Source organism: Mustela putorius, unplaced genomic scaffold (genome assembly GCF_011764305.1).
Source record: "Mustela putorius furo isolate JIRA1106 unplaced genomic scaffold, ASM1176430v1.1 tig00000198_pilon_pilon_pilon, whole genome shotgun sequence".
Classification (NCBI taxonomy): Eukaryota; Metazoa; Chordata; class Mammalia; order Carnivora; family Mustelidae; genus Mustela; species Mustela putorius.
The window spans coordinates 4,480,385-4,504,360 of NW_025421311.1; the positions used below are offsets into that span (position 1 = coordinate 4,480,385).

The window sequence follows — 23,976 nt, forward strand, 5'->3', positions numbered from 1 at the left end:
CAAGCCATTATTTAAGGTTTCTTTTTCTTGTTTTGAATTCTTTCTTTGCAAAAATCTCCAGCATGGGCATTACTAAGAAGACCTGTCTACTGATACGAAAGCTTTACAGATTATAATATCGGATGCCTAGTCTAACAGTAAGATACACTAAGGAACTAGGGCAGACTCTTCTCTGTATTACAGCCTCTTGACCTGAGACTCAGAAAAGGATGCTTCAGAGGCCCAAAGAGAAGAAGAGAACAGAATGGTCTACAATTAACTACACAGCATTCCATCTACTTGGCCGAGCAAATCAAAATCTACACAATGGGCCCAGTGAGCAATGAATATTTGTTGAATAAATGTATGAATGAAAAAATGAATATTTAGGTTGCTTTAAATGTTAACTGAAATATAAAGGGGCTCATCAATAGGGAGATGCAGGTAACGCAGAAAGCATGGACTGTATATTAACAAGTCTTTGCCTTCAAGTTCTTTAATTGTTACAACCCCAAAGCCAAAGTGATGGTGGCAGCAACAGTGACAGCCCATGTAGGTATATTTTAAATCCTCTTCTACGTAGCAACTAGCAGAGGGACCGAAGAGGAAAATTTAAGAAGGAATGAAGTAAAATAATAGATAATAAATAGATAATAAAAGCACTCAGCCACAGTAAGCCACATTTGTTATGACCACAATAGGTCACATACCACAAATGCATGGGACGGAGGGCCGGAGACTGGAAGATTTTATTGAAAATCACAATCACTGTGTTTGGGGAAGATGAGGAACAAAGAGGTGACGCTGAACATGGTACTTCCACGGAAATGCAAAAGCAGATCCTACAAACACTGTGATCTAGTCTCTTATTAAACTGTCCCAGCAAGAATCATTTCTCCAATCAGGTAGGTCTCATCTGTGCCTGATGAGCGTGTCCTGCTCACCCAACCCATGCCCTGTCCCCGGGGACACCAAAAGAGAGCAGAGGAGGACAAAGAGGAGGACACGCAACTTCTCGGGGAGGGGAGGGAGGAAAAACCACATGAGGCAGGAGGCACAGGAGGAAGAAAAGAGCAGCAAAGGCTTCGCTTACTCTTACAGATATCTTAATAAGCAGTTTAGGAACTATTTGACCCAAAGGAGATGTAACACAAAAACGTATGAATTCAGAGCCCTGCTTTTTCCCATAAATGTTTATCACTTCCCTACCACTCCTTAACTCCTAAAGAAAACAAAAGGTTATATGAGAAATCTTTAATATTTGAAAGCAAACAAAAATGCATCATCCAAAGGTCAACCAAATCGAGGAATTCACAGGAAGAAGATATTACCAAGCTGTAAGACCTCAAATTCATCATCAACGAAAGATGTCACATAGTTTTCAAAGCATTTGTTGAGTGCATTGTAGAAAAAGTCATAATCAAAAGGAAAAAACAAAAATACAAAAACCAACACTGGCTCTTCTCTCTCCAGCCCATTCCCAGGACTTGCCAAAATGCTTCTATTTCCTTTCCAGCGTCCGGAAGGGGGTCAACGGTCAACATGGTTTGTTTTTTCTATCCCCCTGACAATGGAGTGGTTGGCCTGGTTCTGTCAAAGGCAAATAGATTTTTCTTTTTTTTTTTTTTAAGCTTTGTGACTATGGTGACCTGGTTGTAAGTGCGAATCTCACAACACAGGAGACCTTCTCTTAAAGAGTTAAGCGACAGACTTAGCATCTGTGGTCCCCAGCACCGATGCTGCAGGAGAACTTGTTCACATCCCCATTTCACTCACCAGAACTACCCAAACACTTGGGTAAATAAGACAGGGAGGAAGCCAAGAGCAGGCCAGCTCCTCTGGGGTTACTCTGCCTCACTGATCCCCCCCATTTGCTCACCATCCGCAAGGGGGAACAGAGACACTGGTTTCTGAGGACCACTGTTACCTGGACTTCCACCTCGCATCAGCCCGTCGCTTAACTAAAACCTGTGCCCCGTAAGGATCAAGATTCCAAGGTGTACATAACAACATGAAAATGTGTGTGGGGATGGTGACGGGGGGGGGTGGTTAAGAAGACCCAAGAAGACATGAAATGACATGTCTCTGCCTCACAGGCTGCTTACGATCCTGACCAAGTTTCACACTTGAGTATAATTTACTACGTTTGACAAGAATCCATTTCTATGCAACAATTAAGATTTTAAAGAATTAAATAGATATTTAATATGGATACAGTCTTCCGAAAGTATTCCATGTGCCCAAAAAGAAAGAAAATGAGCATCTAGCATGTGCTCAATGTTCTGACCGGTCATGAATTTGAACAAGTGTCCTGTTACGGTCATTGTAACCGTAGAGAATGGTCATCACGGGATTTTCCACCACCTTCTAAATAGTTCACTTTACACTTCTATTCGCTGAACTTAAACGTTCAACAACTACTTTGTGTGACATCCCCTTCGGATGAGCGCTCTGGTTCACCATCCCACCACTAGAGAGAGAGGCAGAAAGCACTGCTGCTAAATACGGAAACACTTGTAGAGCCCACAGCAACAGCATCTAATGACTGAAGACGGACTGTGAAAATAATTTACCCTGGGTATTTAAAATGTCAGGGAAGCAATCCAAAAAAATCACAGTCTACAAAAGAGATTATGTCAATGACTGATGAGGCCTTTGAAATCGGCAAAAGTATTTGGGAAGCCCAGACATGTGCTAGGAGTAAAAGGATGACGAGAAGAAAGGAGGGGGTCCTGGTGCAGGGGTCATCTGCTAGAGCACCCGGCCAGGGCGCCCACAGGCAGTACGAGCAGATGGAGGTTTGAGCCTCTGCATCGTGTGGAAATGGAAGCTCCCGTTCTGGAGTATTTGTCTATGTGGGAAAACAGTAAAACGATCTGGGAGACGGGGGAATGAATCACCCATTGTGCTATCAATTCTTTGCAATATTAGATAAACAGAGTGGGATTATGTTCTGAAAACTATTCTAATTTCATCCTCCAGGTCCTTATCACTGCATCAGGTTAGTAAGTCAGACCACAAAACCTGAGGAAATGCACTCCATAAATGGGCTCCAATCTGGACACTGATTTTACATGTAAAACTTGGTGCTTCCATGGTTGGAATTAGAAGAAATAAAACACAGTGAAACTCATTCATGGGTTTTAGTTTAAGTTTGAATTTTTTTAAATTGGAACTATAACCAAATAGAAATAGAAACTTCCTCTGGACTTACTTAATTATAATTTTATTCAACAGCTTTTGGAAATATTTTATTTTGATAGGATTTCAAACTTAGAGAAAAACTGCAAGAATGGTCCCAAAAACTCGCGTAGTCTTTTACCAAGATTCACCAACGTGTTAACAGTTTATCCCATCTGTTTATATTCTCATTCTCTCCCTACCCCCACCCTACCCCCACCCTCCCCCCAATTTGAGACTAAATGGCACACATCCCACCCCTTTTCCCCTAAATACTTCAGTGTGTATTTCCTAATAGGGAAGCCCCTGTACATAACCGCAATAACATTTAATTTTTTTTAAGATGAGAGAGAGCACATGTACTTCGGGGGAAGGGGCAGAGGGAGAGGAAGAAGCAGGCTCCCCACTGAGCAGCAGCCTGAGCCAAGACTCGATCCCAGAATCCCAGGATCATGACCTGAGCCGAGGGGAGACACTGAACCAAATGAGAGCCACCAGGCAACCCACCACAGTACAATTCTAAAATGAGGAAATTTAACTCTGGTACAGTATTATTTAACCCACAGTCCATATTCCAGTTTTGGTCATTGTCCCAATAATGTTCTCTCCATAGCCACTTCCCAGTATAGGATCCAACCCAGGACTATTCATGGAATTTGTGTTCTGTCCTTAGTTTTCCTTCCTCTGGAAGAGCTCCTCAGTCTTTGTCCTTCAAGCAGCATTTCTCAGACACCTACCCTTCCAGGCCCTCTGGCTTGTTGGGGTGCTTACAAAGAATTAAACACAGCATCTAAGTACCACGTACCCACAGGACAGGGGAAGAGAAAGATGAATAGATGATAAGGAAACACACCAAGAACCATGCTAAGGTAGAAGGAGAAGCTGGATTCCTCCCATTTTTAGCAATTCAAAACCCTTTCTCTCTGGGTGCCTCCCCCCACCCCCCACCTCAATAGGAAAATACTTCCATGGCCAGAATCATCATTAGCAAAGGTTATTTATAAGACGCTTTTTAGTTCAAGGTGTTGACTGAAGTACTGTAGGGTACTAGACGGCAGTTTACAGTAATACATGTGTGTGCACACACATGGTGATTTGGGATTTGTTTTTGTTTTAAGAAACGGATGGTTCTTTTAAATAGGAGATGTGTTATAGTTACTATTTTCAGAAACAAAAAATGTGACATGGTACGAAGAACAGGTTTCTTCTTTTATAGTTATCAAAGCTCTGTTCAAATCCAACCTCCATCATTTATTAGCTAAGTGATCTTGGGTAAGTCACTTCCAATGTGGGCTTTAAGGATTTCATCTGTAGAACAGAATGATATTGGTCAACTACAGGAATGTGTAGGAGAAAGCCTAAGGATGGATTTGACTTGGGATTTTTGTTTCTACTGGGGTTCTCCCTATTATCACACAGAAGAGTTCTGAATCCCAAATTTCTCAGCCTTTCTGGGGGGCGATGTTCCCGCTTCTCCTGGAATGGCTGTCTCCCAACGGCCACACGTCAGCACCTTCCACTTTGCGCACTAAGCAGTGAGGTTCTATTCCTAACGTCATCGGTCTTGCCGCAAGCTTCCTAAGACGGACGGTCCAGGGGAGCAGAGATTAGGTCTGCCTTCCTCACTGTCCGATCTCTAGAAGCCACACAGGCCTGGCACAGAGAGAGCACCCACCAAGTACGTGTGTGATTGTTAAGAGCGGCTGGAACCGTTTCCTGCCCGAAATACTAGGACACAGCACTGCAGCCACCTTCTCGAGGTGATGGCTACCGAGACGAGAGAGGAGAAGCCTGAACTTCCATCAACCTCCTGCACCCCAAGGCATAGGGTTAAAAAAAAAAAAAAAATCATTCCTGAAACTCTGAATCCAGAAATACTACTGAAACACTCTGGTCAAACAGAAATTCCATTACAATTATTTAAATTAATTAAAAATTATTATGAACACATTCATTATTTAAGCCCTTCCTACCCTCTTGTACATTCCATGGTCTTGTTTCTCTCCACAGCATGTATCTCTCTGAGGCTGCTGTTTTTGTTATTTGTGTGTTTCTGGTCAGCCTCCCCACTTACTTTTCCTCCCTGAATCACCAGCGCCTAGAATGGCACCTAAATGTTCACGCTGATGCAACAAAATACTTGCAAACTCTTACAGAAGACAAACATGCTCTACAACGTCACGTACACATCTCGGGATTAGTAAACCTTTTCCTGTAGTTCAACATTGATCCAGTGTGGCCCAGCTCCAATCCCAAAGATCATGGAGAACGTTAACAAGTTTTATTAGATTTGCAACAAGTTAGAGTCTCCTGATTAATTTGCCATCTAAAACAATAAGCTTAAATAGGACACAAAAACAGAGAATAATGACAAATTAAGAGAACCCAATTTTTAAATGCTTGGCAGGTTTGCACTGTTCGCTTCGTTAATAGGTAGGACCGAGAAGTGGGATAATGAAGAAAGGTTGTGAACACAAACAGAGAAAGGAACAGTGAGAGGTACAGATGTGCACAGAGAAGTCGGGGTGTGAGACATTCCATGAAGTACACAGACTCAGGAAAAACAGAAGGAAAAGTCGAAAATTGAGGGCAATCAGGGGTATCTTCAGTGAAAAAGTTTCTGGGCACCAGTTCCTCAGCACAGTAACTCCGAAGAATCAGGATCATTTGTCACTGCTCTGTTTGTTCTGAGGCTGAAATCCCTCCTGCCCTCGCCTTTGTAAAGATCGTACAATGACTCTGCTCCACGAAAGCTCGCACACAAGAATACATTTCTGCTTCCCACGGCAGCTGCGAACTCACTCTCCGGCCCACTTTATCTCCCCCTAGGCCAACTCTGTCCTCAGATGATTATTAGGATTTCTGGTGCTGGGATGATGAGAGAGAAAAAAGGTTACTAAAGCCGGCATTTTACTAAACCTACAATTTCTAACATTGGATGAACCACCTACCACATGTCTTCGCAAAGCTAATTCTGTAGGATGAAGAAAGGGAGAACTGACCCTTAACTCACAGGCCCATTGGTGCAGACACAGGAGAACAATCAGGAAAAAACATGGTATCATGAATGTAGGATACAAATGAGGCAGTGAAAGCCAGCAGTCCTCAGCATCAAAGAGATGTGGCGAAGAGATAAAGGGAAAAAAGAAGAAAGCTTGACTAGAGAAGACAGCATCTAGCCAGAGACACTAAACCTTTATCTGGAAGGCAAAGGACAGAGGATGGAATCAGGGGCCCCATTCCTGTTTGGGGTTCAGAAGCAGAATTGCAAGTCCTGAAGAGAAGCAGAGTAAGGAACAGAACCAAGTGGTGTACAAGGCAGCAACTACCATCGGAGATTCTAGAACCTCAACTAACAGAAATTTAACTGGGTATCAGATTCCCTACGAATTCGGCGAAGTGTCCTAATAAGCACACTTGCCCAAGAGCAGGGTTAGCCTTGGAATTAAGGGATCAAGACATGCCCACACCCCAGAACCCTCAGGGGAGCTCATTTTTAAATATACAAATTCTTGGTTCCAATCCTAGATGAATCAGACTATTTGGTATTTACAGAGTAGAGAGTTTACAGGATATATACTGTCTGCAGGCTGGACCCTTTGCTGTGTTTTTTGCTTTTGTTGTTTTTTTTAATTAATGTCTCCGGATGCTCCTACTGTACCCTCACTAGAGGAATCCACTGTTTTAGACTCTAGACTATAAATAATTATTCTGGGATTAGGATTCAAATCAATAATGCAAAACACATCTCCCTAGCAAAAACCAAAGCATACATTCATCAATGTTAAAATAAAAATAGGTACTTTCGGAGCTGGCTTTTCCTCTTTTTTTTTTTTTCCTCATTAGCTCTGGACAATGTTCAATATTGGCCAGTGTGTAGGAGGCAGGAATTAACTCAGCGCCCTTGCTTATGAACATCGCATCTGCTTTTTCTTCAACTGACTGCTAATAGCACTCTATTGGTCTCTTTGCATCTGTCACGAACACTCCCCTTCCTTCAAGTAACATAGTCTCTACACCCCATCCCCGCTTCATCCTTTCCATGGGGGACCCACCACTGTGGTTCTACTCACTCCCATTTTCAATGTGCTAAGTGAAGCCCAAGCCCCCAGTCCCCAGCCATTTCTCCCCCAAGGAGAACCTACCCCAACCAGATCTGGATGGTAACTTTGGTGGCCATCAGTGTACACACAGCGCACAAGGGCTACAATAAAATTCATTTATAGCACAGGGAGCCAGTATGTTCAGGTCTACAGCTTCTCTCTCCACACAGGGAAATTACCATTTCTTATTTCAAAGTTAAGACCCAAGTGCATCGAAATATAGGAAAAAAACAGGATAGGCCAGAAACTGGAATTCGGGGTTCAATCATGCTACATCAGAAATGGGTCTCCTAACACTCAAGCTATCATTAGGGGTAACAGAAATAGGCAAAAATCTAAAGCACCTATAAAGATCATCCATGATCCAGAATCCTCCCTCGGTGGCCACGTTTTATCCTCCCTAGATCTCCCCAGATCTCCGCATGGCAAATAAAACATATGAGCATCTTTTACTGGGCAGGCTCTCAAACAACAAATCAAAAGAGATGAAGACTCTCGCTTTTTAAAAATAGACTCACAGTGAGATAATAGAGGAATGTACCACACATAGAAAGCCTTAATTCGGGGAGCATTTTTATTTAACTCCTAAAACTCTACTCACCAATGTAAATAAATAGCTCATAGAAATACTGTCAGGAACACTCAACACTGACTCGAGACCTGAACTCAAGGCAGTAAAAGTGACAATTCATCTAGCACACAACCCAAGATGTTTGTATTTCACTCTAATCTTACTTTTCATTAATTCTCAGGATAACTACATGGCAAGTTATTAAAATGTATAGCAGTCCCACAGTCCGAGCTCTGTAGCAAAGCACCATGAAAACAGAACATAAGGTACCAAAAATTTTTTTAAAAGTAGACCTCCACACAGAAATGATTTATCTGACGAATAAAAGTCGTCACATAAAAAGGAAAAAGCGAAGGCAGAAGGGGAGGTGGGGTGTTCATTTGAGTGAAAAGGCTCCAAACACGGTGTTTAGATTAAAAGAGGAACCGTGCCAGATCACTATGAAATGGGTCATGGGTTCGAGGATGGCAACAAAAATGGGCTTGGAGTCTGACCCAGGCAATGCTATGGGCTCCCACTCCTCTCTCCCATACAGTAACGGAAGAATAAGCTTCCTTCCAACTCAGAGGAAAAACGGAAACAGCCATGACTCTCTTCTCACAGAGGCAGTGGAGGGCTCTGCAGACAATGCCGCAGCCTCTCACGTGGGAGCCTCACGGTCTCGCGGCCGCCCCACGCGCTAACGGGGTGACCCTCTGTGAGCAGCCCGACCTGCCCGCACTCTGCTCTGAGTCACACCTAACTTGTTCCCCTGGTAGGAACGCGGCAGATCCTAAATGCAAGAGATACAACTGCCTGAGAAGAGTAACAGGGATTGTGGAAGAGGCTTGAGAAACCCGCTTCTGAGAATGGCCTGAGTACTAGGAGGTTAGTTCAGGAATTACTCTGCAGGCCGGGGGCACAGAAGACGTCAGGACTGTTTGTGGGCTTAATGTCACTTAAATTTACATCCAAATCCTAACATTTCTAACTAACTCTGTTCCGGGACTTATTTTTACTAAACCAAAGATAAAGATTCTACCTAGTAGTACCATGGACAATCTCTGCCCCGATTCAGAATTTTTCAAGCGGTGTGTCCACTCAGTCCTAAGACCTTGAAAAAGGATGATAAAGCAGGAAAACAAAATACTTAACTCTCCTTGGTATACATTGAAATTATTAAGAAGACAGCAGGTGCTGTTTATGAAATGTCAAGGGAAAAGGCCCGTCAATTAGAAGGACAAAAATTTTAAAAACAGACCAAACAAAACTTGACAATACCCATTTCTGGATAGGAGGAGCAAGAAATGGCACAGCCACTGGAGAAGGCATCTTAGCAGTTTCTTACAAAGCTAACAAACAAAACGTGGCAATCCTATTCCTAGACATTGGCCAAATGAAACCTCAGGCTACATAAAAACCTGCGGTTGAATGTTTACTGCAGGTTTACTCATAGTTGCCAAAAACAGAAACAACCAGGCTGCCTGCCCTTCAAGAGGTGAATGCAGAAGCCAAGAGTGGGGTCCTTCATGTGGGATGAAATACTATCCTGAGATTAAAAAGGAATCGACCATCAAGCCACACAAAGTTGTGTATTAATCCTAAATGCCTACTGCTAAGCCACAGGAAAAAAAGTATACTTCTATAATTTATTGATGTAGTATTAAAAAAATGTAAAAAGTTTAAGTATTGTGTGATTCCATTTATAGGACATTCTGAAAAAGACAAAACTACAGAAGGACAAACAGATCTGTAGTTGCCAGGGGTCTGATGCAGAGAGGAGGTCAGGTTTGAATGGGTGAAGCGTAGGGGACTTTTTTTTTTAGGACAGTTCAAAGACTCCACAGGATACTTTAATGATAGATACATGAAACTATGCATTTATCAATACTCAGAATTTTCCAGCACAGAATGTAAACCTTAATACGCAAGTTAAATAGATTTTTATCTTTTATATTAATATAAATTATATATATATATTTTTAAAGATTTTATTTATTCATTTGACACAGAGAGATCACAAGTAGGCAGAGAGGCAGGTAGAGAGAGAGAGAGGAGGAAGCAGGCTCCCCGCGGAGCAGAGAACCCAATGCGGGACTCGATCCCAGGACCCTGAGATCATGACCTGAGCCGAAGGCAGCGGCTTAACCCACTGAGCCACCCAGGCGCCCATAAATTATATATTATATATAGAGAAATACATTTGTATATTATATATTATCATGTAACAGATTTTTTTCTATTTTGTAGGCTATCACAGAATCACAGGACAGAATTAAGAGTGTGATAAAAGGATGTTACTATTTTATAATTGTATGAGAAACACCTTGCTGGAGGTGGTGGAGGAGAAAGCTGCTGCCCTAACACTGGATATGAGTGGAGTCCCTAAAACTCAACACGTAGCTTCATACTCCAAAAATGGACACTAACACTCCACTTGTGGCTGATACCACCTTCTCCCATGGGTGTACGTATTCTCTGGAACAACTGTCCGTGCATACAGCAATCCTACGACTGAGCAGACTGAAGGGATGGCCAGTAAGAGCCAAGTTTCCCACTGGGGCAGTAGGAGGTTACAGACAAGCAAGGCGGAAGGGTCAGAATGACGCCCACGGTTGGAGCACTATGGACGCATATTTAGCGCAATACAGATACGGAGGAGCACCTACAGAAATAGTCACAGATAAGCATATATTCATGAGTTATCGACACAGACATATTTCCCTGCTCCGTCATCTGCGACGGCTTGGAAACAAGAATACACCAGTAGCAACTGTACTCCTAGCACCCAGATTTTGGTTTCTAACACCATTCTCCAGTGAAAGGAACCACGACTCTTGGGATAGACAGCTGAATCTAGGGCTGGGGCAGAAAATACACAAGACGAGCCTGGGGCATCTTGTAGTGTTAGAAAGGGAGGAAATGTTATACACACACACACACGCACGCACACACACACACACGCACGCACACACACACACACACGCACACACACGTCAGAGCCCCCAACAGACAACTGCAAGACCAACCAGTACCCCTCAGAACCATCAAGTTCATTGAAAATAAGGAAAATCTGAGCAACTGTCACAAACAAGAGGGTCTAGCAAGATAAGACCACCAAATGTATTATGGTATCTTAAGTGAGATCCTGGAACGGAAAACAGATAAAAACCAAAGATACCTGAATAAAGCATGGAATTTAGTCAGTAACAATACAGGAATACTTGCTCACTAACTGGGACCCAAGTACCACAGTAATGTCAGGTATCAATAACAGAAGAAAGGAACGTGGGATATATGAGAAATTTATAAACTATCTTCATGGCTTTTCTATAAATCTAAAACTATACTGAAATTAATCATTTTTTTAAAATTTAAGGGGAAAAGAAAAACAAAATCCTATCTCCTGAAGAATTCAGAAAGAGAGTAACAGTGTGAGGAATGTAGGATGTGAGAAGTTGCCCTCCCATACAGAGAAGCGCCAGATGAAGTCAATAGTGGCAGAAGACAATGCAATAGAGATAAACAGAGAAGACAAAAAAGAAAGAAAAAAAAAAGTAATAAAAAGGACAAATGGGAAAAGGCTGGTCGAAAGAGTCAGAAGAAAATACTCCTAAAATAAGAAAGTGTCTCTGGGAGGAGAGAAAGCATTTCACATTTCTGTTCAACTTATTTCTATCTTCTGAAACGGATATGCAGGAGTGAAGATTCCATTTTTATTCCAGTATTTACTTGACACATATTGGAGTTAGTGTCCCCCAGAGTGGTCTCATTCCTTCTTAGACCCACGTGCCCTATCTAAGCACTTCGGGCAAAGTATGTGAGCAGAGAACAGAAAACAGAGTTCTTCCCAATTTACCTAGACCTGCTCCTCAAGACCTTGGTTAGGAATTAAATTATGTTATTAATCTGTGTTATTCAATGAGATATTATAATGACTTTCCTAATGAGATACCATGACAGTGTTCCTAAACTTTAAAAGGCAACATCCATTAAAAAAAAAAAAAAATCAATGTTATGAGAAGTACCACCTTTTGAGGCTTTGTGCCCCACCCGTGAGGTCTAACATGTTAAGCCAGGTAAATGCCAAGATAAGCTTGAAATCTTAGCCAACAGAACTGGTGTATCTTTATAAAGGCTCAACTGAGAAACCTGTTTGTGTCATGAGTACAAACACATCACCCCTCACTGGCATTGTCAACACATGAAATCTAAAGGAAAATACTATCTCTGAACTGAAAAGGATCCAAATTATGAAAAAAAAAAAGAAAAGTGCTCTCCTCAGGACCAGGGAGAAATGTTTTGGGTACTACTTACTACATATAAGCAAATATCCCAGGTACACTTTGGAACAGGAATGAACTAAGTAAAACAGTCACAGTTCACAGACCCAGAAAGACTTGTGCAATTAGCAAAAGAGAAGTGATAGAAAGTCCGCCTCAATCCAACAACTCTAGAAGGCAGCAGAAAGCACTGGAAAGAACAAGAGGTTGGGAATCAGACTGACCTGGGTATAAATTCTGCTTCTGTGGCTCCTTGTCCCTGACAAGGAAACCTAACAAGTTAACAAAGTACCCACTTCCTCAGCCATAGAAGTGAGCGATACAGACCTCCCAGGGCTGATGCAAATTTTATTCTGAGAATATCCAATACTCAGAGCAAATGCTTGTGTAGCATTTCTTATTTCTCAGGCAGCTTTAAGTACTTTGTATAAATTAAATTATTTCATCTTCCTAATGACTGTGGGAGGTAAGTAGTTATATTATAACCATCTTACAAAATGAGAAACGTAAAGTATGGGAAAGATGAAGTAACTCGTTCAAATCCATACAGCCACTAAGTAGCTAAACTTCAAATTCAGCCTCAATAATCTGGCTCATTTTTGCTCTGAACCACTAGTATATTATAATGCCATTATTAAATCAATTAAGAAATTAAGTCTCCTCCAAACACTAACTCTAATTCATTTTATAAAGATACTGACATGATTTACTTTTAGTAAAAAGGAAAAATTATCAGTTACCAAGTTACTGTAACAAGAATTATATCAGTAGAATGTATCTGCTGCCATTGATCCTAATTCTTCAATGAAAATATTAAGTGGTTATCGCACCAACTCGTTCTCCAAGACTCTAAAGACGTTAATCGTGTAATTCTTTAGTGAACTGGAGCATGCGTTAGATTTATTCCAAGAAAACCCCCAAAGTAAGCTTAACCCTAAGTAGGCTGACTAATCCTTCACAGTTTTATGGTCATTTAGAAGGCTGCAAAGTGCACATTCCCCATCATGATATAAACCAAAAAGCACAGACAAGTTAACCTATAAACAACAAATTATTGCTCATAAAGCAAAACAAAATAAAACTCTCTGTCGGCTAAGGATTCTGGAATGGGTGGCACTGGACAGAGTGCTCTGCCTTCAGAGGGTCTCAGAGTCCCTGCCGCCAGGAAGAAGCCGTGAGCTCTGCGCCCCACAGGCCAGGTCCTCCGTCTTCCTCACCAGCCCTTTCCCAATCAATATCCCCATGACATTGCTCCTGATTCTGACTTGAGACATGCTGGGTTTTTGCAGGCCATAAAGCCTCACTCTCCCAGAAGACCTTCTTTTTTAAGAGAGAGAACACTTGGATGGCCGTTCTTCCACCCTTCAGGTCTTTGATTCTTTGGAGAGAAAATGCATGTAGCGAAAGCAGCAGGTGGCTACACTCGCTCATACTCAATACATACCTGCTCCTACCAAACCAGCAGCCCCGAGTTCGCGCTTCATCCCCTTGCTGGGATGAAGCGCTCACTTCTGATTTCTACCAGAAACCAGATGCCAGGTATCTGGTTGTGCAAGGACCTTTTTCCTCCGCACCTCCTCCATCCTACAGCACCAGACGTTCTCCAAACGCCACACCCACAACCCCTTCTGCAGAAGTCAAACGGGCCAGGACTGAGACGGCCCTGCCAGAGTATAGGACCAAACCTAACGCCACTTTAACATCTTGCTTTCTATCTCCAAGGCTAAAAGGGGGATGTGGAAAGGCACTGCTCCAAGGTGATTAAGGCCTTGTTATCCTGCCTATTTAGGACGATAGTCCTCTGATGCTTTTCTGAACAGAGAGGGTTACTTTGTTGCAAGGAAAACAAAGGGGCACACCCAAGTAGTTAGCTATCCATCCTTCTGTTGTCCCGCATATCCTGGAATGTCCCAGACTCTGCCTGGGTTGGTAAGAAAAAGCCCAAAGAAAACAAACGACTGAAATAGCCAAAACCCTCATTTATTCTGCGTTGCATTACGTAAGGAAGCTAGCTACTTGGTATCTTTTTTCCTTAACTCTCCCTCCTCTATCCCTGTCCCCCAGCATTACCTAAGTCCAGACCACAAGACCAGGTGCTAACACTTCAGCAACAAACACAGATACATGATACTGATCCTTCAGCACTTTCTCATAGACACTCCTTTGTACCACTGAAGCATTTCCATATCCAAGAAAATACTCAATGTTGCACCTAAGAATATAAATACATTGTACTACTTTTAATTGGAGCTAAAAATGGGTTTTGCAAATTATGACTGGAAAAGCCATAATTTTTCAGGCAACTAAAATTAGATCATTTTGGTGAGCAGAAGATCTATTCCAAATAAAGCAGTAAATTTCACACAGAAAGCCTCCAGCGGGGAGGGCAGAGTTCACAGCGATCTTTCTCTGTATAGCCTTTCCCAGAGTTTAAAAGCCTCTTTGGAGAGGTCCCGCATTACCACGGGGACGGCCAGAGCACCAAAAGGAGGCGAATAATAGACTCTGAGCAGTCTGTCCTTAATATCCCTAATTTGTAAATGATGAGACGAAAAATAGCAACTACCAGTTTCGAAGCCAAAAAGAGAGAGAGAGAAATAAATGGCAAAATGTTGATCTGGAAACAATTCCGTCCCATTACTAGGAAAGGGATGACCCACTCCACCACACATGTGTTTCCAGAGAGTCCTAGGAAGGAAGCAACAGAACAAATACGGGACAGAGGCCAAGCCTGTTTTCTGCAGCAAGATTTCTCCCACTCTGCAGGTCCTTTCATTGCAGGCCAACCACTCGACTCAAACTTCAACCTAAAAAGCCAGCACATGATCAAACCCTCTAGAGGAATACATACTAAGCTGACAGATAAGGTCATTTTGCAAGAAGCAAAACTGGCTTCCCTAGTCCTATTTTCTGACCTAAGGACTTTTAGTCTTTCTTGATAATAAGTGAAGCAACACACAGATAACTCAACACCCATTTCTCGTCTCTACTACTAGCTCCTGGTTGACGAAGTAGACAAGAGAAGTATGTACTCCCTGTCCAAATACACCATATTCTAACCATGCCACCCAAAGGTGATGAATGTGTATCGTACTGTTGGAAAATCTCCCACAGGTACCCATCTAGAAGGATTCTCTGAACCTGGCCAAGACTCTCTATTTCTGTGCCAAACTCCCTCACTCCAAAGACGGCTCCTTTCTACCATTATTTTTACTAATTACCATTATTGCACATTTTAAAAATTACCATTATTACTAAGGGGTAAATAAAATCTCATCACTCAGGGCACCTGGATGGCTCAGTTAGTTAAGTGTCTACCTTGGGCTCAGGTCATGATCCTTGGGTCTGAGAATCGAGCCCCACATCACTGGGCTCCCTGCTGAGTGGGAAGTCTGTTTCTTTCTCTGCTCCTCCTCCCCCTGGCTCTTGTTCTCTAATCAATAAATAAAATTTTTTAATATTTTTTAAATATATAAAAATTAAAATTTTTATATAAATTAAATAAATAAATATATATATAAATATATTTTTAAATAATTTTTTTTTTTATCTAATGGGGTTGCCTGGGTGGCTCAGTTGTTAAGTGCCTGCCTTCAGCTTGGGTCATGATCCCAGGGTCCTAGGATCGAGCCCCGCATCGGGCTCCCTGCTCCACGGGAAGCCTGCTTCTCCCTCTTCCACTCCCCCTGCTTGTGTTCCCTCTCTCGCTGGGTCTCTCTCTGTCAAATAAATAAATCAAATCTTTTAAAAAAATAAAAGAAAAGAAAAAAGTCTAATTGCTCTAGTCTACTAAAACCACTCTTTCCCTAATATCAGGTAGCACTTTCGGGAGACTTCCCTCTGACGAGGGGATCTGCAGCTCCAGGACACGCCAGACAACGACGCGGTGCTGGGCCAACAGCGTCCCCTGGTGGTTACTCGCCCAACTGCCGGCCCCAAGAGCAAGCGGGTGCAGAGACCTTCAGCACCCCCACAGCTTTACCCTGGACACTTCACGCCCTCCCGCTGGCCAGGCGGGGAGCACAAGGCAAGGAGATGGTGAGGGGCAGGGAAATATTTACGAACTGCTCAAATCAAGAACCGCTTTTCCAAATAGTAAACATCCCTCTGCCAAGATTCTCATGCATCCCTTCATGGGGCACCATCTTAGCCCACCAAGTCTCCAGAGAAATGAAGGTTGATGACAGAGCTCAGGCTTCCTCCTTCCCTTCCTTACTTCTTTTCTTTCTTGGTCATTGAACTAAGTTTATTCTATTTAAATGCCCATCTTTTATTGGAGGTTAGGCCTATTGGGGGGAGAGTTAAGATGTCCTTTCTTCTATATAATGGTGGCATTAAAAACATGATCCATTTAACAAATTACCCTTGCCTTTCCAAGTTAGCAACCTTACTTGCTCCTTTTTTTTTTTTTTTTAAACTAACGGACAAAACTATAAATAGTCTGGGTCACGCCAAGCCCTGGCCCCCATTTGTTCTTATCCCTTCTCTTCTGCAATAACTAAGTTCCCTGGGGTAGAAGGACATCCCTGCCCCTATATACATTAAGGGAGACTAAGGTTAAGTCCCCCTGGGAACCCGTGGGCTTCCTTTTCACTGTCCCTCACTCCCTTGCTTATATTATAGACAAACCATTCCTCACAAAATGTCCAAGTTCTTCACAGAACATTCTGGGTTTACCCGGAATGAAAATGTTATCAACGGGTAGACGTCATCAAGGCTCCAGCGTACAAAAGCCAGAGCTACCTCTGGCAGTCAGTATGTTTAGAAAAATCTGGTAGACTCGTGGTTTGAAGTCACCTGGAATCTGTGGTAGGAGGCACCCCAAGGTCTCCCATGAAAGCACTTACTCTAAGGGGTAAAGAGAGTCAGGCAAACAAGTTTGTCCCAGTCCTCACGATCGGACCCTGAGGGAAAGGGGATTCTGAGTTCTATACGGAGTTAGTCACTAAGACTGGTTGTTCCCTACCAACATTCCACAGGTCCCTGTCTGAGTAATAAGGAAAAGGGAGGGCTCCCCCAAAATTTGATATATTTTTTTTTAATTAAAAACCCATGTAAGACTTTGGGGCAAAAAATATCCCTGCTATGGTATCCACGTGACATATAATACAATGCAGCTCTCACACACCACCAACACCAGACAGTAAGATAGCACAGCTCACTCCGGGTGCCTTAAGACAGCATGATTCGGTACAGCTCACTTCACCCCCTAGCCATGCTGGGAGCATCCAACAACAGTCCTGCCGTCACGAACACTGGGATCTTCAAGATGGACACACACACGCACACACAGACAAACACCTCAGGAGACGACCTGCCTCACTGCTGAGTCCTTGCGCCCCTGGGAGGACGTGTGAGCCGCCCTCCCGCTCCAGCCGCGGCCTCTCACAAACAACAGTGATAACAATACTGAAATTATTAGAGACTGGACAATCACAGGCTCAGACAGGAAGATCCCCAACTTCAGTCGAGGTTCAGAGCCAGAAAAATAAGGATCACAGGAGGCGAGTCCCAACATACAAATTCCAGGTTTTCCTGGAAGGCGAGTATTATTATTGTGTTTTTCACCCTCCAAGTAAATGGCAGGCACGTAATTTGCACTTAAACATCTCCAGGAGTGTCGACATTAAATCACTTGAAGACAAGGTCTTCGCCTTCCTTTGTCTTCACCTCTAGTCCTCCCATTAGCAGAAAATGAAACGTTTATACCGTCTGCCCCCTTCCCCTCCTGCCGTGTCCCCCACAGGAATACAGAGTTAATGTACCGAGCATGTTAGCGGTGCACTGAAGGATTCCTGAGACGTCTTCGACTTCCTCTTTGCTGGAATGGTCTGCATAGGACCATCTGTTAGAGATACTGTGGAAATTCCTTTCTGCATCCCTGTAACTAAGAAGAAAACAGAATTAGCACACGGAGGCCACTTTTAAACCACGCGCGAGTATGCGTACACACGAGCACACGCCGTCTGTGCCCTGGTGTAGCCACATTCTAAAATAATGGCAGCTTTTAGACACCGTTTCTGGCAAAAGTGGCTGCAAACGTGAGCGTTCGCAGCGTGGACCGGGAACCCGGGGCCGGAATCAACACGGCAGCGCCGGGTGAAAACACCGGCCCGTCCGCAGCCGATACCGAGATGGCTTCCTTGTCCGAGCGCTTCGCCCCGGTGGGTCACCTGGTCCTACAAGGAAGACGTCGAGCACAAAGCCTGACTCATGGTACAAATTCGCGAAGCAAGCATCTGGAGTCTTTTGGTCTTCCCGTCATCTGTGAGACGTGGGGAAGTGAACTCACGTCCGTGGGTGTAACCTGCCCCCCTCATAAAATGAGACCCCCCCACCCCCAGGCCCAAGTTCTTGCGAGGACAGAATGACGAAATGCCTGGGTCATCAGGTGTCGCCTGGATCTTCTCCAGTCGCCTCTGGATTGGAGCCAAGGCACCAACGCTCAAGATAATAGGGACCTAAGGCTCCCACGTTCCCCCCTAGAGTAGCCATTTCCACCAGAACTTAAGAAAGGACTCGAGTCCCTGCTTCTGCCAGGTTACAGAAACCAAGGAATGAAACAAATCTGAAAGGCAATCCTCAGAAGAGCGAGGAAGTGGCCTGGGAGACAGCGCTGTTCTTACCCCTCCCCTCTCCAAGAGAAAGAGAAAGGACATGCTTCCTGCAGAAGCCCAGCTGGGGAAAGAGGGTCCACCCCGATTAAGACTGGGGGCTGGGTATCGCGATCCACCATGAACGTCTGCTGAAGTGGCATAATTCCTAAGAGGAGGGAAGTTCCAGAAAGAGCTACTAACAGGGAAAAGGACAAGAAGCCAATGGGAGCAGCACCATACCTCCATTTGGCAAACAGGAGTTGCCCATGGGTGAGGAGATACCAGGAAAGAGAGGGGAGCATTCGTGGTCCCTGCTGACCACCCTCCCCATCCAGCAGGAGATGGATCCCACCGGCAAGACTGGAGTGCGGTCCTCAGAGCCAGGAGGAGGGCCCTCTCAAACTGTCCAGGTACAACCCGTACATGGACCCGACTGAGGGCACCAGTTGGACAGGACTGTTCCAACCACCAGTGAATCTGAAAAAGCTTCTGCCATTTTCCATTTCATTCCTGCCTGATACAATACATCAGAAGAGGGGTGCCTGGTGGCTCAGTGGCTTAAAGCCTCTGCCTTCAGTTCAGATCATGATCCCAGAGTCCTGGGATCGAATCCCGCATTGGGCTCTCTGCTCAGTGGGGAGCCTGCTTCCTCCTCTCTCTCTGCCTGCCTCTCTGCCTACTTGTGGTCTCAGTCTGTCAAATAAATAAATAAATCTTAAAAAAAAAAAAAAATACATCAGAAGAGAGAAGAACCCAGAAGGGGGCAGCCTAGACCCCAGGAGTGAAAAAACACAGGATACCCCCTCTAAGCTGTATTCCCAGTCGCTCAGACCGAGGCCCGACGCAGCGGTGGAAGGGTGAGACTGGGCAGGGGGCTGAAGATGTGGACTCGCCTGGAGTGGACTTGGTACTTCCTGGAAATTCCCTGAAATCGGGCGATCTGCCTGAGCTAGCATCAAAGGAAACCCATCCTCGCATGTTTGAAATAACCAAAGAGAAAAAATAACATGGCCTCAGGTCTGCAGACCTCACTGAGATCAGACCCCAATAAACCAGGCTGGCAAAATACTACAGTTTCCTGAATGCAGGACACTTGATAAAAGGTGGAATGGGGAAGGCAGTTATTAAAAACAGACAAATACAGGCTTACTTGTAAAATCAGGCTCCCACGTTTTAACTGGAATGACCCCTAGACAAAGTATTTTTTCTCATAGCCTCAATTTCCTTATTTGTAAAATGAGCTTCACACAATGATCTTATGAAATAGATGGTCAGCATTACATAAAACATAAGAGACCTAACGTGCCCAGTACATTGCCTCAAAAACACTGAATCGATCGATGGATAGTAGCTTTTATCTCACTGTTTTCATTCATTCAGATACTCTATGTAAATATACCAAAAAGAAGCTTGATCACTTTTTAGATAAAATACTGGATAGCCCCCAAATCTGACCCTAACAGCAAAAGCAGTATCATTCAAGTTTATTTCCCAGAATAATCTGGGTTTACCCACTTCTCTTGTTCTATGGAAATCATTGTAGCTTAACCCTATTCAGCTGTCTAAAGAAAAAAGGAACAGAAGCTTGGGTGTACAAAACAAACACGGAGCCCATGGTGATAATTGGAATAACAATTTAATTTCAGATGACTATAGGAAATGTTGTCCCAAACTAATAGGAGGTTGGCAAGCAGGCCCACTTGTGATAGGAGAAGAATGATGCTTATTCTTGGGGGGAAAAAAAAAGTACAAAACGAGTGGCAAGAGTCTGAATACCTATTTCTTATACTTCAGTTTTTAAAATATATAATGATGGAACATCACATCCCAGGAAGCCAGATTATCGTGTGTTTTCCAATTGTGATTTTAAAAACATCTCTGCTTTGTCTGCACTGTCCTGCTAATCTGTGCCCAGCAGCTACGGACCAGTAGGAGTCACATAGTGTAAACATGAGTCAGAGTGGCCGGTGAGGCACTCTAGAGGTAGAAATTTGGATGAAGAAAAAAAAAAAAAAGCTACCTCCCAGGTACAAGAAGTTACAGCCAGAGGACGAATTCAGCATGTTTGGCTCCTAACGGTAAAGAAGATTCCAAAATTCTAGCAACTCAGGGTGGACAGAGCAATAATGCAGTGGGAGGGTGAACGGACAGACAACCAAACACTGATGTGCAGAGGAGTCAGAGACTAAGAGTGGCAAGAATAATAATAATGACTCAGTGAACACACTGACAAGTTTTGTATACCGAGCACTGTAGTATTTTCCATGATTCTGTGACCTGATGTTATCGTTATACTTTTACTGAACGTCAGCCCAACCAACCCTGCTATTACTAGCATCTTAAACATGAGAAAACAGAGCCTCAGGGAGGTTAGGTCAGGTGCCCTAAGTCATTCAAAGGCAGAGACTGACTTTAACTCTAGTAAATCTGCCACATGGTAGCTTTGCTCCCGAGGCACATTTTCTCGGCTCATTTGCCCTCGGTTCTAAACCGTGGGACAAGATGCCCAGAGACAAGGAGGCACCGGGCATAATGATAAAAATGACAGCAGAGGAAAAGAGCCCTCATAAACCAGACTTTCCTCAATCCCGGTGCCTGTGAATTCTGAAGGTGAACCCAGCCTGCCTCCTACTTGCACCTCTTGTTCCCCCTGTTCTTTCCCAGCCACACCATCCAAGAAGTGAGCTCATCCCCTAGAAGGGTGAGTTACAGAGACAAGCAGGAAGAAGTACACTCAGCACCCCTGTTCTCATTTTACACCGAGGCAAGAAGACCAGCTGCACGCGCTCATGCAATTTACGAGGGGGAGAAAAGGAATTAAAAATATGAGAAGCTTACACCAAGTCAATCTGACACACAGCATCAGAACATGAAACATAAATAAGAAATTAAGCCCATAAGTCAGTAAAATGTATGCTCTTGGCATTAGAACTGTACTAGAGCCTGGGCAGTGTCTCAAGCCCACCTCTTATGCCCCTTGCAAGCTCAATCTACTCTTTCATCCACGGTGCATACCCCTCCACGTATATACAGACCTCCAGGTGCATATCCTTCATTTACTCACCCACCCCCAAGAAAAGGTTAGTCCCTCCTACGAACTGAGCAATTATGAAGGCATAGGAGCATAAAGGTAAATCCATCAGGTAAGTCAACAACAGAAGCTATGATAAGCTCTACCAAAAGCAGTATCAGAGAGGGACACAACACAAAATGATAGGGGCGGGAGGTAGAAGCAGGGGATGGAGGGTTTCCCTAGAATGAGTGGCCAGAGTACGTTTTTCTGAAGATAGTGACATTTCAACAGAGACATTAACGTATTTTAAAAAATAAAAATAAAAAAAGGTGACCCATGCACATGTGGGGATAGAGCATTCCAGGAAAATGGAGTTGGGACGAGCTGAGACCCTGAGGCTAAGCAGCAGTTGGGAAAAGCCCAGACGCCTGGCCAGGCAGGCAGGGAGTAGAAAGGGGAAGCGGAGGGGTTACAGCCAGAGAGGAGAGCGGAGGCAGAGCCCAGCAACAGCTCAGATTTGGGTCTAGGACAGTAAGTCACCACAGGGCTGAAAGCAGGGATGTCACAGCGTAACACCTGAGCCACGGGGGCAGTCGGCAGGTCCCCCGCGAACCGGTCAGAAACGCCGCCCTCTGAGCGCCCAGGATATATGGGGTCAGAAGCCCCGGGGCGGTTTCCAGCCCTCGAGCTTCAGCAGGGCTGCAGGGGATTCTCCGCACGCCTGCACCTGCGAACCCGCGGCACCGTCTAACCTGGTGGTCCCGTGACGGGCCTGGACCGACCAGCTCGCGGGGCAGGGGAAGCCCCAGCACGGGGTCGCGGTGGCTCTAGAGGCCGCGGTGACCGTGGAGCCACCGGAAGGGTCTCTACGAGCGGACAAGGGGCTGGACAAGTCGAGGAACAGAACAAATGTTGAAAGACGAACTTCGTGGGCGCAGGGAGGCTGCGTCGCCCCGAGGGGTCCGCGGGGACTCGCTCCCCGACCTCCGCCGCCCCGCTGCTCCCCGCGCTCGCGGCCTCGCGGGGACCGACGCCTCCACTGCGGGGACCGACGCCTCCGCTGCGGGATGCGCGGGCGACCCCGAGGCTCTGAGAGACAGAGAGGCCCACGGCGGTTTCGGGGGAGAGGAAGGGGCGCTGGGAGGCCGCGAGGAGAGGCTGAGCTCCGGACTGGAAACAGGGTCAGGGCCCTTCTGGACGCGGAGGGAGCCGGGGACGCCGGGCTCAGGGACCTGAGTCAGCAGGAGACACGCCACATGATTTCACGCCTGTGCGGAACCGCAGACACGAAACGAGGGAGTCGGAAGCGAAGACAGACAAACCGAGAAACGACTCGGAAAACCGAGAAAACAGGGGCGGTGGGTGGGGGGCGGGAGCAGGTGCGCCGGGCGGCCCGGAAAGTGCCGAATCGCTGCACTGTACACCTCAAACTGATACTACTCTGCCAACTAGAATCTACACTTTTTCTTTAAAAAATAAAATTTAATTTTTTGTAAGAAATAAATTCTTAAATTAAAAAAGTTAAATTTTTTTAAATATTAAAAAAAAAAAAAACCCAAAACCAAAAACCAGGAGGGCTAGCTTATACTCCTTGTTACCCAACCTGATTCGTCCTCCCAGCCTAAGGCACCTAAAAGCTGAAGGACTTCAAGGCAACCCTTAGGCACAGCCTTATTTCAGGGGTTTGGAAAGGCACGTGCCCCCCCCCCCGCCCCCAGAACTAGGTAACGAATACTCAGCACTTCTTATCAATTGCCTGAAATCCCTTCAACTGGAGGAAACATGCTCCTCTCTAGTTAGGGATAAAGAGCCCTTAGCTGCGTCTCCCTAAGACAAACAGAGCACAGGTGCGAATACTTAATTCAACGGCTGGGACAGGGGCAGGGGGACAGGGAGGCCAGGACTGACGGAAGAGGAAGACACCGTCAGGAAAAGCACACGTCACAATGCTGCACACGTCACAACGCTGCACACGTCACAACGCTGCACACGTCACAACGCTGCACACGTCACAACGCTGCACACGTCACAACGCTGCACACGTCACAATGCTGCGCCCGCAGGTTTTCCCTTCATGCGCACACGCAGGAGGAACCGCAGTGCGCACCCCGCTTCGAGTCCTCAGAAGCAGCCCGCGCCCGGGGGAACGTCCGTTCACAGGTCTCTTTGGAAGCGGCCGGACGTCATGACACCTCTTCATATCCCGGTCGTGTGCACCGTTTTCTCTCCCCCGCGTCTGCAGGAAGCGGGACTCGAAAAGACCCTCTGGGGC

The 23,976-nt window shown here is 44.9% G+C and overlaps 1 protein-coding gene across 2 annotated transcripts in view; it reads right to left on the bottom strand.

The window, feature by feature from the left end:
* GUCY1A2 (guanylate cyclase 1 soluble subunit alpha 2) overlaps positions 1-23,976 on the bottom strand; it is a 327,843-nt gene that overhangs the window by 271,930 nt on the left and 31,937 nt on the right. For both annotated transcript variants that reach the window (XM_045077525.1, XM_045077524.1), the window contains exon 3: positions 17,861-17,982. In XM_045077525.1, coding sequence (XP_044933460.1) covers positions 17,861-17,982 — 122 coding nt within the window. The remainder of the gene's footprint in view (positions 1-17,860; positions 17,983-23,976) is intronic.